Here is a 13657-nt window from a genome sequence, read left to right as displayed (position 1 = left end):
AGGCAAAATTGTTTTCTATTATTGTCTGCTGGCTTTGCTTCATGTGGGGTTTTGTTGCATTTTTTGCATGCCACATTGCAAGATGCCATTTATCCTCCAGCCTTGGGCCAACACTGCCTTAAAGCCCTGGCCTTGCCTTGGGATGGAATTCCCAGAGCAGCTGTGGCTGCCCCTGGATCCCTGGAAATGTCCAAGGCCAGGCTGGACATTGGGCGTGGAGCAGCCTGGGGCAGTGGAAGGTGTTCCTGCCGTGGCAGGGGTGGGGTGAGATGATATTTAAGATCCTTTTCAGCCCAAACCATTCCATGTGTCTGTAATTCCTGCTTGGCTGTAGCTGGGAGGCATTTTGGGGCTGGAAGCTGATCCTGTGTGGAAAGAACCAGTTAAGCTGAGGCGAAGTGGTTGATGCAGCCACAGTGACAACTGGAGAAAGTTCAGCTCCTTCTCATGCATGCTTCTGGTGCCAAAGCATGTCCTGTACAACCACACTTTTCCAGAAGTGCTCTTAAATCACCCTGGATTGGCTTTTCCTGCCACTGAGGAGCAGCATTCCCACAAACCCTGCTGATCTGCCCTGGGCTCAGGGGAGGAACACCAGCTCACAGCGTCCTGTGTTCCATTCCAGCACAGCCACCAGGCACCTGGAGTGCTGGAAAACACCAGGATTCCTCCTGTTGGGACAAGCTGGCTGCTGGGAGCCTCATTCCAACACAACCCCCTGGACTGCGAGTTTGGCTCCACGAGCTCTTGCACAAAACATTCCGCAAAACCACCAGAGAGCCGGCGAGGGAATTGAGGGAATTCCAGCTCCTTCCCCCCTCTGGAAGCTCACAAAGACAGGCAGGGATCCCTGGGGGCTGCAGAGGAGCCATGGGCGAGGATTTGGGATTGGGAAAAAACTGAGGGTGTTTGAGAATTCCTCTGGAAAACTGCAATTCCCTGGGAAAGCCAACACCACCTTAACTTGGGAATACATGTATCCCCCTCCTGCAGTGCCAGCTATCCAGAGAAATGAAGGAGCCCAGCTCTAATCCTCACTGGAAAATCATAAAAAGTGGCATCCAGCAATCCAGGTTTTCAGCAAAACCCAATGTGGTGATTAATGGAAGAGAGCGAATCCATATTCCCCGAGGTTAATTGCATTTATCTGCCACACATTCCATTCTTTCAAGTTCATAGGGGTTTATTATCACTGAGATCATTCATGAATTCTTGTGGAGGATTTTATGTTTCATCAAATTCAAGATTTAAAGCTTTGGGTTTTATCTGTCTCGAGTTCATCTTGGAAGAGTTTGGAGGGTTTTTAACTTTTTATTCAGTACCCAAACTACTTAGAGCTGGATGTGCTATAGTTCTGCACAGAAAACAAGATGGAAAGTAGAAATTCCAACAGACACATCAGCGGGAGCTACTCAGGGTTAAATTGGAGTCAGTGTGTCTATATTAAGATGATTTAAGAAAAAAGAAGTATTTCAAGACCTTTGGACCTTTTCAGACTGAAAGGGGAGAGATTTAGAGGGGATGTTGGACAGGAATTGTTCCCTGTGAGTGAAAGCTTTCCCACCATGAGGATATCAAGCACTGGCACAGCTTGCCCAGAGATGTTGTGGAGATTTTTCAAGTCCCACATGGATAAATCCATGAGCAGCCCAGTCTGACCCTGTGGGTGACCTTGCTTGGAGCTGGAGGAGAGACCCCTCGAGATCTCTTCCAGCTGAGATATTCTGGGATTCTGTGAAGTCAACCGCAAGGAAAATAAGCAGAAGGACTTAGAAAAACATTGGAAAAGAGCTCTATTCTTATCTTGCTTGAATCTCTCTCTCCTAATCAGCCCCTCAGACACGCTGGCATCGGATTCATTACAGCCACTTTGGAAGCTGCCACCAGAACTCCCCCGGGCTTCCTTGTGGATACACAGGAGAAGTCCTCTGGTAGCATTGCCTAAAGCCACTGGCTCCTTAAAAAGATATCAACATTTCTTAGCAGATCCTGGGTTTGAAAGATGTTGGCTATAAAAATTCACTTTAGGCCAAAATTGCACATTCACTTCCCTTCTCATGTTGTGCTTCTGACCACAAACTATCTCAGTATCATCTGGTCCCTGAGCCTTTTGTGCTTTACCCCTCTTCGTTTGGTTGAAGCATGTTCCTACGGCTCTGGAATGGGATTGAAGGTGTTCCTGTGGAACCAGGAGCCAGGCAGGGAACAATATTTAACAAAATTGCCAAGTTTTTAGTACAGGGGACACTAAAGCATGGTTCTGTCCCGCTAAAGAGTGTGTGGGGAAAGGGTGCAGCCCCAAACCAGCCTCCTGGGAAATGTATCCCCTTTTGCAGTGACAGTATTTATACAGGGAGAAGCAACCCTCTGCTTTACCCTGTCCCATGCCAGGCTGGGTGCTGTGATCAGTGCTGGCACAAAAATATCCAGAAGAGCAGTGGTGTCGGGGCTGGAGTGGCTGCGTGGAGCAGAGCACGGCCTGCTCCTGCTGTGGCAATCACAGCTGCAGTTCCCCCCGGCACTGAGCCTCTGCCAACCCCCTTTTCATTCATCCGTCTCCTTCCAAGCGCTCCCTGCCTGCAGAGACAGAAATATTTATGGTCTTTCCTGAGGAAATTGCACGAGTCCACACTGCACCCCCCGCCAGCCTCGCTGCCAAGGAAAACAGCGCTGGGGGAAGGACACATCCTTTATCTACAGCTGATGCCTTGTCTTGGCGTTGGTTTGCCCTCTTCCAGACGGGGGCTGGGTGCCCAGAAAGCCATAAAGCCTTTGGCACTCCCTTGGGTGGCACTTGGGCACCCTGGGCAGCTTTGGGCTCAGGAGCCTCCGAGGGCAGCGAAGGCTTTCAAGGAAAAGCGGTGCTGGAGGGACGTCGGGCCTGGGAAAGCGGCCAGCCAGGGATCACTGCCCCTCTGACAGATGCTGGGATGGGCTCCAAGGCAAACATCCCATCCAAAAATATCCCTGCTCAGACTGCCTGTGCCTGCACTGCCCTCCGCTCTGACTGGTCCTTCACGTCCTGGCCATCGATGGAAAGACAGAAGAGAAAGGAAAAAGAGACCCCTAGGAGACATCAGGGCTTTAAACTGCCAGAGAGCAGGGTTAGGTGGGATCCTGGGAAGGAATTCCTGGCTGGGAGGGTGGGCAGGCCCTGGCACAGGGTGCCCAGAGCAGCTGTGGCTGCCCCTGGATCCCTGGCAGTGCCCAAGGCCAGAAATGGGTACTGCAGGGCTGAGGAGCAGCTGAGAGGTGCAGTGGTGGAGAGGAGTTGGGGATGGCTGAGGGAGTAGGAGAAGAGATGGAAGAGGGGTGTGAGCTGTCAGCTCCATCTGCTCAGCCTCCCCAGCAGGACACGGCTGAGGGCTGAGCTGTGTGAAGTGAGAGCTGAGTGCTGGAGGCTGGGAGGAGGAGGAAGGCAGAACAACCTTCCTGCAGCACGGCACGAGCCTTCAGCTGGGAAGGGAGGGCAGGATTAACCCTGGCTGTGCTCCCCTCCTCAGGCATGAACCAGGACGGGCAGCCCCTGATCGAGGGCAAGCTGAAGGAGAAGCAGGTCCGCTGGAAGTTCATCAAGAGGTGGAAAACGCGCTACTTCACCCTGGCTGGCAACCAGCTGCTGTTCCGCAAGGGCAAAGCCGTGAGTCACGGGCGGCCCCGCGCTCCTCCCCTCCGGCCCGCGGCTCCGGGGCTTGCAGCCCTCAGCTTTCCTGGCTCTGGAATTCCCAGGGGCTTGCAGCCCTCAGCTTTCCTGGCTCTGGAATTCCCAGGGGCTTGCAGCCCTCAGCTTTCCTGGCTCTGGAATTCCCAGGGGCTTGCAGCCCTCAGCTTTCCTGGCTCTGGAATTCCCAGGGGCTTGCAGCCCTCAGCTTTCCTGGCTCTGGAATTCCCAGGGGCTTGCAGCCCTCAGCTTTCCTGGCTCTGGAATTCCCAGGGGCTTGCAGCCCTCAGCTTTCCTGGCTCTGGAATTCCCAGGGGCTTGCAGCCCTCAGCTTTCCTGGCTCTGGAATTCCCAGGGGCTTGCAGCCCTCAGCTTTCCTGGCTCTGGAATTCCCAGGGGCTTGCAGCCCTCAGCTTTCCTGGCTCTGGAATTCCCAGGGGCTTGCAGCCCTCAGCTTTCCTGGCTCTGGAATTCCCAGGGGCTTTCACCCCTCAGCTTTGCCTGTGCTGGTATTCCCAGAGCCTTTCAGCCCTCAGCTTTCCTGGCTCTGGTATTCCCAGAGCCTTTCACCCCTCAGCTTTCCTGGCTCTGGAATTCCCAGGGGCTTTCACCCCTCAGCTTTGCCTGTTCTGGTATTCCCAGGGGCTTTCACCCCTCAGCTTTGCCTGTGCTGGTATTCCCAGAGCCTTTCAGCCCTCAGCTTTCCTGGTTCTGGTATTCCCAGGGGCTTTCACCCCTCAGCTTTCCTGGCTCCCAGAGCCTTTCACCCCTCAGCTTTCCTGGTTCTAGAATTCCCAGAGCCTTTCACCCCTCAGCTTTCCTGGTTCTGGAATTCCCAGGGGCTTTCACCCCTCAGCTTTCCTGGCTCTGGTATTCCCAGAGCCTTTCACCCCTCAGCTTTCCTGGTTCTGGAATTCCCAGGGGCTTTCACCCCTCAGCTTTCCTGGCTCTGGTATTCCCAGGGGCTTTCACTCCTCAGCTTTCCTGGCTCTGGTATTCCTAGGGGCTTTCACCCCTCAGCTTTCCTGATTCTGGTATTCCCAGAGCCTTTCACCCCTCAGCTTTGCCTGTGCTGGTATTCCCAGAGCCTTTCACCCCTCAGCTTTGCCTGTTCTGGTATTCCCAGAGCCTTTCACCCCTCAGCTTTGCCCGTGGTGGTTTTCCCAGAGCCTTTCACCCCTCAGCTTTGCCCGTGGTGGTTTTCCCACTCACAGAGTGCACGACAGGGGACAGCAAAGGGAGCCAGAGTGCTGCCCAGGCGCTGTCACTGCTGGGTTCCCAATTTTCAGGGGACACAAAACCATCTCATTCCATCCCCCTCCATGGCAGGGACACCTTCCACTAGCCCAGGCTGCTCCAAGCCCCGTGGCCTTGGACACTTCCAGGGACAGGGCAGGCAGAAGGTGTGGCAGCAGCAGCTGGTGACACCTGGGAACATCTCCACACGGAAGGACGAGTTCATAGAATCCCAGAGTGGTTTGGGCTGGAAGGGACCTTAAAGCTCCCCCAGTGCCACCCCTGCCAGGGCAGGGACACCTCCCAGTGTGCCAGGGCCTGTCCAAGCTGGCCTGGGACAGTGCCAAGAGCCCTCAGCAGTTGGTGAGGCCGGGGCTGGTTGCTCACTGGGTGACCCCTGCCCTGTCCCCTGCGCTCCAGAAGGACGACCCCGACGAGTGCCCCATCGAGCTGAGCAAGGTGCAGAGCGTCAAAGCGGTGGCCAAGAAGCGGCGGGACCGGAGCCTGCCCCGGGCCTTCGAGATCTTCACGGACAGCAGGACCTACGTGCTCAAGGCCAAGGACGAGAAGAAGGCCGAGCAGTGGCTGCAGTGCCTCAACGTGGCCGTGGCGCAGGCCCGCGAGCGCCAGAGCCGCGAGGCCACCACCTACCTGTAGCCCTGGGGCCACCAAACCCTGCCCGAGTGGCCACCCCGGACGCTGTGGGGCAGGCACGGGGAGCAGGGAGAGCTGCCTGCAGAGCCAGAGGGACCATGGCACCTCCAGTGCCACTGCCCCGAGGAGCAGCTGCCGCGTTCCCTGGGGAAATCCGGGGCTGTTTCTTCAGCCTGATGTCCTGACAGCCAGGGAATGTGGTTAGAAACCCAACCCTGAGGTGCACCACGTCTCTGACACTGCCAAGAGAATGCCAGCAGTGAGGACCTTCTGCTTTCCTCAATCAACTCGATGTAAAAAGTTAATTTTCCTTATTTAATCCCAGTGGACTTTACCCTTTTATTGTTTATATGTGTCTGTGCCGCTGCTGCTTTCAGGTTTAAATTGGGAAATTGAAAGATCTTGTATGGCTGGAAAATAATTTTAAATATTTAACTGGTTTGATTTTTCCCTCTTTTTTCTTGCTTTTGCTCTACTTTGTAACTGAACGTAATTTTTAAATTTTCCTATTTTGTTTTTTAATTCTCTTCTCCATTCTGGAACTTTTCAAAATTTCTGCAAAACTGGAAAATTCCCAGTTTGTTCGATTTTCTTTGTTACTTTCAAATGATTCCAAAGTGGAGGAAGTACTGTAGAGGAGACTGAAAGGAAAAGAGGGGGGCAAAAAAAAGAATGAAAAGTCTGCAAGTGATGAAATGAGCTCAGAGATCATTCAAAGCTGAGTAGAAATAAAATTTTACATTTTCCAACCTAGCAAAATGTATCTTTGGCAAAAAAAATGTTGCCGTAAATGTGGAAAAATGAGGAAAAACTGCTTTTTCCTGTACCTTCCACTCAGTGGATGCAGGGCTGGAGCAGGGATGCTCCTGGCCTTACCCAGTCTGCATGAGGAGGAGGAGGAGGATGGAAAGGGAGTGGAGGGAGGCAGAGGGACCTGAGGGATCTGCCAGGGTGGTTTGCTTCCTGCTCCCTTGCTCTGGTTGCTGCACAGGTTTGTGGCTCAAAGCTGGGAATGCAAATGTTTGTCCTTGGAGCCTGGTCCCTCACAAGCACTGAGTGTTCCTGGCGTTTGTCTCCCTGGCTGCCAGAGCTCTGTCGTTTGTTATCCTGACAGGTGAGGTGCCAGGGTTTGGGAATGAGCATTTGCCCAAATTAGAAGGAGGAGAAATTAATTTCTGGCAGCACGGGAGTGCCTGAGCCTCACGGGACTGGCAGCTGCACAGAGGGGTTCTCAGCCTGATCCATCCAAACACCCTCAAACCTCTGGGGAGAAACCCTGGACCTTGGAGCAAGGAACTGCCACAGGCAGGGAAAGGGAAATCAGGCTGAACTGAAAAGGCTGTTTGCTTTCTCCTCTTGGGCAGTCTGCACTTCTGGGGATCTCTGCGTTCCCCTGCCTGGCTTTTTTCCCCATAATTTTTAATCACTTCCCATTATGGTGGCCCAGGGGACAGTGGTGCTCCAGTGGTGCTCCAAGGGACTTGCAGGAAGATGGTGAGGCCACAGGTGGGCTCAGCACAGGGAGCAAAACCAAAAATACTCAAAACTGGCTCCAGACTTCCCAATGCTCTTGGGAAAGACGTGAAATGTTCAGATTCCTGAAAATTCTTGTATCAACTACAACATGGGGATGAGTGTCAGATCCTGGAATGTGGCAAAGTGATCAGAAGAACCTTGTTAAAGCTAAATTTAGTCACAGAAGGCATGGAAGCCCAGCATGGAACAGCAGCAGGGCAAGGGTGAGGATGGACACATGATGGGAGATTCCCACAGGAGGTCTGGGAGGTGAGGAAAGGAGATTTCGCCCATTTAATCTTCAACACCTGGACCAACAAATCCTCACCTTGCCCTCAGGACAAACCACTGAGTGTGTGGGGAATGAAGTCAATTCACAGGTGAGAACTTGGAATTTATCACCTTGAGTTCCACAATTGGAATCCTGCAATTCACCCTGAGTTCGCTGATAACTGAGTTGGCCATCAAAAACAACTTTTACACACCAAATATTCTGTGTTGGAGCCAAGGCTCAGCCTGCCACCTCTGAACAATGTCACTGATGTCGTGGTGTCACCAATGTGCTGCACCTCGTGTGTGGGACCAGCCCAGCTCTGTGTCACCTGCTGTCCCCAGGCTTGTCACCAGGCACTCACAGCCTTCCTTTCAACCTCAGCCTGATGGGAGCAATATGGAATGCACTGCTCTGGAGTCACACCCACCCCAGCTGCCGTGCCAGGAAATAATTCCCTCAAAGAGGGAGCCCAGCCACACTTCTCCTGACTTCAGTTAAAACTTGGAGGAAAATAAAACAGAAATTCAGCTGGCAGCTTCTTCCAGTCACCCTCCGAAAAGGAGAAACACAGAGATCATCAATGCAGTGTAGAATGAGAGCAGGGAACTTCTCAAGAAAATGTATAAATAGATTTTGTTGGTTCTTTTTCAAATAACATGTATCAGAACGGTTTGGATTTAAATATTCAAAACATTTTGGATTTAAATATCCGAGCCACTTTGGATTTAAGTATCCAAAACATTTTGGATTTAAATATCTGAACCACTTTGGACTTAAGTATCCAAAACATTTTGGATTTAAATATCCGAGCCACTTTGGATTTAAGTATCCAAAACATTTTGGATTTAAATATCCGAGCCACTTTGGATTTAAGCATCCAAAACATTTTGGATTTAAATATCCACTAGGAACTGGTAGCTCTGATTGTGCAGTATTTTCTCTGTTGTTTTGCTCGTCCTTGCAGGAACCATCCTGGTCCTTGGCAATGAGCATTGAGAGCTCATTGAGGCTCCTTGGGCACATCCTGGAAAAAGGGCTGGATGCAAACAACCTCCTCAGGGCCCACAGCTCCAGGACTGTGCCACGGAAGAGAGCTCCCAGTCCAAACCAGCACCCCCAGTCCCTTCCACACACTGGGGGCACAGACCCAGCTTTAGGGTTTAACCTAAACCAACCCAAAATCCGGCCCTGCTCATTCCTGAACGTGAGCAATTTCCAAACCCTCCAAGTTCCACAGATCAGCCTTGCTTCTCTAGGAAACAAATCCTGCAAAATATTGGCTCCCACTTCCATGAGCGGGTTTCTGCAAGGACAATAATCCACGTTTTCCTGAAAGAGCTGCTGTCCCCAGTGACTCCAGTGCCACATCCCGTGCATCCTTCAGGGATCCCAGTCTGGGTGAGTGTGTGGCCTCAGGAACACCCAAAACCAACTGGGCTCAGCTGGGAACGACCCAGGGCTCTGGCAGGGAAGGGCTGGCTCACACCTCAGGCTTTGTCACCTCCCCTCACACTGGGGGGACAGAGCACGGGGGCAGCTGTCCCCTGGCAGGGTGGGAGCAGCTCTGGCTTCCAGCTGCCTGCAGTCCACAGGGAATCTGCTGGGCTGGACCCTGCTGCCACTGGGACTCGGGCTGGATGGGATTTCCTGGAGATGGGAACCATAGGCTGTGCACTGCCTTCCCAGGGCTGCTTTGTGACAGCTGAGCCCAGCTCTGGGAAGCTTCCCAAGGAAATTTTACCCCCTCCATCCCAAACAAAGCGTTCCCCGGCGTGTCTGATGGGATGGAACAGAGCAGGCGAGGAATGCTGAGGTGTTGCACACAGGCCTCGCTTGCAGCACGGGGATAAATGGAATAAGCTGAACATTATTTTTCCAGCCGTTCCAATTCCGAGCTCAGCCACCCATGGGACTAACCTTGCCTGCTTCTTGTTGACAAGTCCTCTAATTCATCCTGATGCTGATGACTAATATTCCTTGGGTAAAATCCTTGACCTTGCTGAGGTCAAATGCAAAACTCCTATTAACTCTAATAGGGCCAGGATTTTCCTTGGATCCCTGCGTGTCCTGGTGGTACCTCTACAGCTTCCTGCACTGCCCAGGCTTGGCCAGCAGCAGGAACACAACCCCTGCCTCCCCACTGACACACCTCCAGCACTCGGTTGGCAGCCAGGAGTATTTTGGTGAGAAGGGCTTCCCAAACTTTTAGCAGCATCAGGAGGCAGCCTGCATCCCGTGGGACCTGTGGGATGGCACCACCCGACAAGGTCACTTCTGCTGTTTGGGGGCAACAACAGAATTCCTGCAGCTTCTGCTGTTTCTCCTGAGGAAACAAGGAATGGGGTTTGATTGGGTTTTTTTTTCCACAGAAACAATAGAGACATGCCTGCAGCAGTTAGGAAGGGTTTATATTGCACCTGTGAAGGAGCGGGACATTGATTAATTAGATGTCAAATTACAGCTACATTGAGTTGGCTCAATTATTCCATAAATCTCCCTGTTGTCTAATTAGGCAAAGAAAGAAGCAATCAGATTTGATTCATTTGACTGCTTCACTGAAATGACCTGGAGCTCTCAAAACAGTTTGTGCTGGGGTTGGTTTTGCCAGGACATGGATGTCCCTGGCTGGCCCCACCTGGGACCCCCACCTGGGACCCCAGTGCCCCAGCCCAGGGTCTCTGTCCCACCCCAGTGATCCCAGTCCCAGCCCCTCCAGGGGATCCCCCAGGCAGCCCTGACTGCTCTCACAATGTCTCAGGACATCACAAGATTTAGATTTATTTGCCTCTACAGATGTGAACACTGTAATATTAAAGTGTTGTGTCCATCTTCTCTGGATATCAACTGCCCAGCCCTGGAAGTGTTCAGTGGGGCTGGCACAAATCTGGCATAATGAAAAATGGCCCTACCCATGGAACAAGACAGTCTTTGGGTCCCTTCCAACCCAAACCCTTTTATGATTCCACAAAAATCCTGGCATTTAAGTAACTGCAACTTTTTGGACACACCAAAATCACTTGGTTTTTTTTTTTAGGACAGAAATAAAAATACATTTACACAATAGCTATTGTTTGAGAGCCAAGATTTGCCTCCTGATCTCTGCCCCTGCCCTTCCCTTCTGGCTCCTCCTCAGCAGGAAAATCAGCGTGGATCCGTGGTGGCTGTGTGTCCTAGAGGGGATGGATGGGGACACTGAGGTCCTTCCCAGCCAGGCCATGCCTTTGCTGGCAGTGCCACAGCAGGTGGCTCCTTGGGCTCCGTGGCACCACGGCCACCCCCGGGCACTGCTCAGCCACTGCCTTGGATGTGGTTCCACCACCCAGAGCGTGGGGAAAGGTCACTGAAAATCCAGGATGACACAAGCAACGCCAGTGCCTCTGGGTTAGGAGCAAAAATCCCTGGTTTTCACTGGCAGCTCTTCGTGGAAAAGATGTGTCTGCGAGAGGGATTTGTTTGTAGGGATTTTGTAAAGGGTAACTTTGCGTCACCACGAGCGCTCCGGGCAAAGGCTCCAGGGCTGCCTGTGATGGAAGCAGGCTTTTCTGGGGGGTAAAAGCAGGAGAAGGCCACGTGTCCCAGAGCAGAGCCGGGCCCAGATGGGCTGAACTAGGGGCCTGCAGCCCAAGGGAAAACATTTGTGACCAGGGTGTTGGTTTTGCTTTGAAGGACACAAGTGTGAGGATCCTTTGCCCCGGTGCAGGTGGTGTTTAGGCAACAGCAGAGTCTGTTTTTCCAGCTGTCCATGACTGTGCCTCAGCTCAGAGTCACAGAATCCCAGAACAGTTTGGGTTGGACGGGACCTTAAAGACCACCTTGTCCCACCCTGTCCCACACCTTGCACTGTCCCAGGGTTCTGTAAACCCCGTCCAGCCCGGCCTGGGACACGTCCAGGGACAGCTGATGGTTCCAGAAGTCCCTCTGTGTCCCACTGCCCAGCCAGCAGGGAGCAGGACAACGCCAGCACCAGGGAAATCATGGAAGCACAGTGTCCACTAACACCTTTGGGCTGCTGCTGATGTTTTAAAGCCACAGTTCCCACCGGGCCTGGTCACTGCAGAAGTCCAGAGAGGTGCATCTCGTTTTGATCATTACATTTTGGGTTAGGGAACACAGCTTGACATGAAATCCAAAAATGCCAGAAATGCACCAGTGGTTTTCAGCAGCTTGTTAAACACTCACAGATTGTTTGGGCAGCCTAAACCCTGACAGGCCTGTGATGGAGACAGCTTTCCTTTCTTTGGGCTGATGTGTGAGGTTACACAGCTCTCACTCCCTCAGCCATCACTGCATCCCAAAATGTGGCTTGGGAAAAACAGAGTGGTCAGCTGGACTTTGCCAGAGCTGTCTGGAACATTCCCATTAATCACTGAGCACACAAGGTCTGAGCTCCTGGGGAGGTGGGCACAGAGAGGAGAGTGCCTGGCTCCCTGTGCTGACAGAGCTCCAGCTGCAGGTGTTTAGGCAGTAATGTGCAGGTGGCAGAGGGATAAACAACGTGGGCATGGAGAGGATGAGTAGGATTTGCTGATGGAAGGAGGGGATTGTGGCTCAGGACTGCTGGGTGGGGAGATTTTTGGCTCACAGGCCAAAAATGTGCAGTGGGGAAAGTCCACCTTAAAGAACAACATGCTTGGCTCTGATCCATGAAGCTCCTGGATGTGCTGGAAGCTGGGTGGTGACCTGGAGAAAGCCATGGTGTGGCCTGCTTGGTCTTGGACTCCTTGAGAAGAGTCCCAGGAGCAGGATGTCTGCTCATATCCAGATGTTTTGGGATTCAGGAGGTCCCAGCTGGTCCCACCTCCGTGCAGTGCTGCTGTGCCAAGGGAAGCAGGTGAGTGTCCAGCACCTGGGCTTGGTGTTATCCCAAAGGAGCCAAGAGCTTTAGGGACAGCCTTGCTCTGCTCCAGACGTAGAGGGGAGGGGGAATCAATAATTTGGGGGAGCCCAGCCTGTGAAATGCACCCGTCTGAAATCCTAAATTGGTTATTTTGGTGTGCTGTGGGCACGGGAGAGCCAGAACTGCTCCATGCATGGCTGAGGTTCTGGTGCTTTCAGCTGCCTGAGCCATCCAGCTTTTCTGTTCAGCTCCAGCGCAGCAAAAATGGTAATTAAAGTAAATTGTGACTTTTCTCTTGATAAAGATGTATGCAAATGGGCTTTAAGGGAGCAATTGAATTTTGCTGATCTTTTCTGGGGCTCCTCTGTGGCACCAGAGCAGACGTGTGGCACGGTTTGAGGGCAGAATCACCACAAGTCTTGTTCTGCTGCACAACAGGGTCAGGAGGGCTTTCTTCCAGCCCTCCTGGCAATACCTGCAGGCTCAAAAGGGCCACAAAATCAGAATTAACACATTTCTGAACCTGACATCATCCTGTATTAGTACAGTCCTATTTGCAACTAGTGCAGGAGAAATGTGGAATTTCCCCTTCTAAAAGACCCCTGAGCTTCCCACCCTGTCCCTGGAGGGGCTGAGCCCCTGGGCTCGGGGAGGATCAGAACTGCAGGAGCCACTCCTGACTCCTGCACAGCCTCTGGCAAAGCACCAGGCTGGTATTTTGATTTTTTTTTTTTCCTCCAGTTTAATTCACCTCAAAATTGAGTTTCACCTGAGGTCACACGCAAAATTCATGAAGTTTTGGGTTGTTTTGCAGTAAAGTGCTGCCTCCTGCTGGGTGCAGGGCCCTGTAAAACAGACGGCTCAGAAATTTATTATAGAGGACTTCTCTCACCTGAATTTTGGAAAAGGCTTTGCAGAGATTGCTGAGCATTATTATTACATACACTTGCCAAACCCCATGTTTTTAATAGTTCAGGGAAATGCTAGAAAATTATATTGTGAGTCTTTCCAGAAACTAAAGCATCTTAAAGCATCTTTAAGAATCCCCTAGTCCAGACTCTGATCTGTTCCAAAAATGAGTGACAGAACTGCTCAATAACGTTGAGTAAAAGGAGATTTATACTAAAGACAAGCCTTACTTTAATGTATGATCCTGCACACTGGGGGGCAACTTTGCTCATAAAGGCAGAAATCCCTGTTCTGTCAATCTTTGAACAAAATGTCTTCCCACATCCTCATAAATTACTTATTAACACAGTTTTTTAAAATTAATTTTATTCCTTTGTGTAATTCCCTTAATTCACAGGAACTGAAAATATGCTGAGATATGGATAGCCCAGACTAAATTTACACACCAGTACACCCTGGCAATGTACACCTTCTATATGCTTAAGTGCCAATTTTCTCTGGGTCCTCTGGGGATGGAGAGCTTATTGATGACACCAATAACGAATTACTTCAAATAATCAATTTATTCTAT

The 13657-nt window shown here is 51.6% G+C and overlaps 1 protein-coding gene across 2 annotated transcripts in view; it reads left to right on the top strand.

Moving 5' to 3' along the window:
- VEPH1 (ventricular zone expressed PH domain containing 1) overlaps positions 1-6295 on the top strand; it is a 52649-nt gene extending 46354 nt beyond the window's left edge. For both annotated transcript variants that reach the window (XM_053951996.1, XM_053951995.1), the window contains 2 exons: positions 3504-3640; positions 5318-6295. In XM_053951996.1, coding sequence (XP_053807971.1) covers positions 3504-3640; positions 5318-5554 — 374 coding nt within the window. In that variant the 3' untranslated portion in view covers positions 5555-6295. The remainder of the gene's footprint in view (positions 1-3503; positions 3641-5317) is intronic.
- Positions 6296-13657: the final 7362 nt, after the last annotated feature.

Source organism: Vidua chalybeata, chromosome 10 (assembly GCF_026979565.1).
Source record: "Vidua chalybeata isolate OUT-0048 chromosome 10, bVidCha1 merged haplotype, whole genome shotgun sequence".
Classification (NCBI taxonomy): Eukaryota; Metazoa; Chordata; class Aves; order Passeriformes; family Viduidae; genus Vidua; species Vidua chalybeata.
The sequence above is the reverse complement of the archived record's forward strand: the minus strand, read 5'-3'. Positions and strand labels throughout refer to the sequence as shown.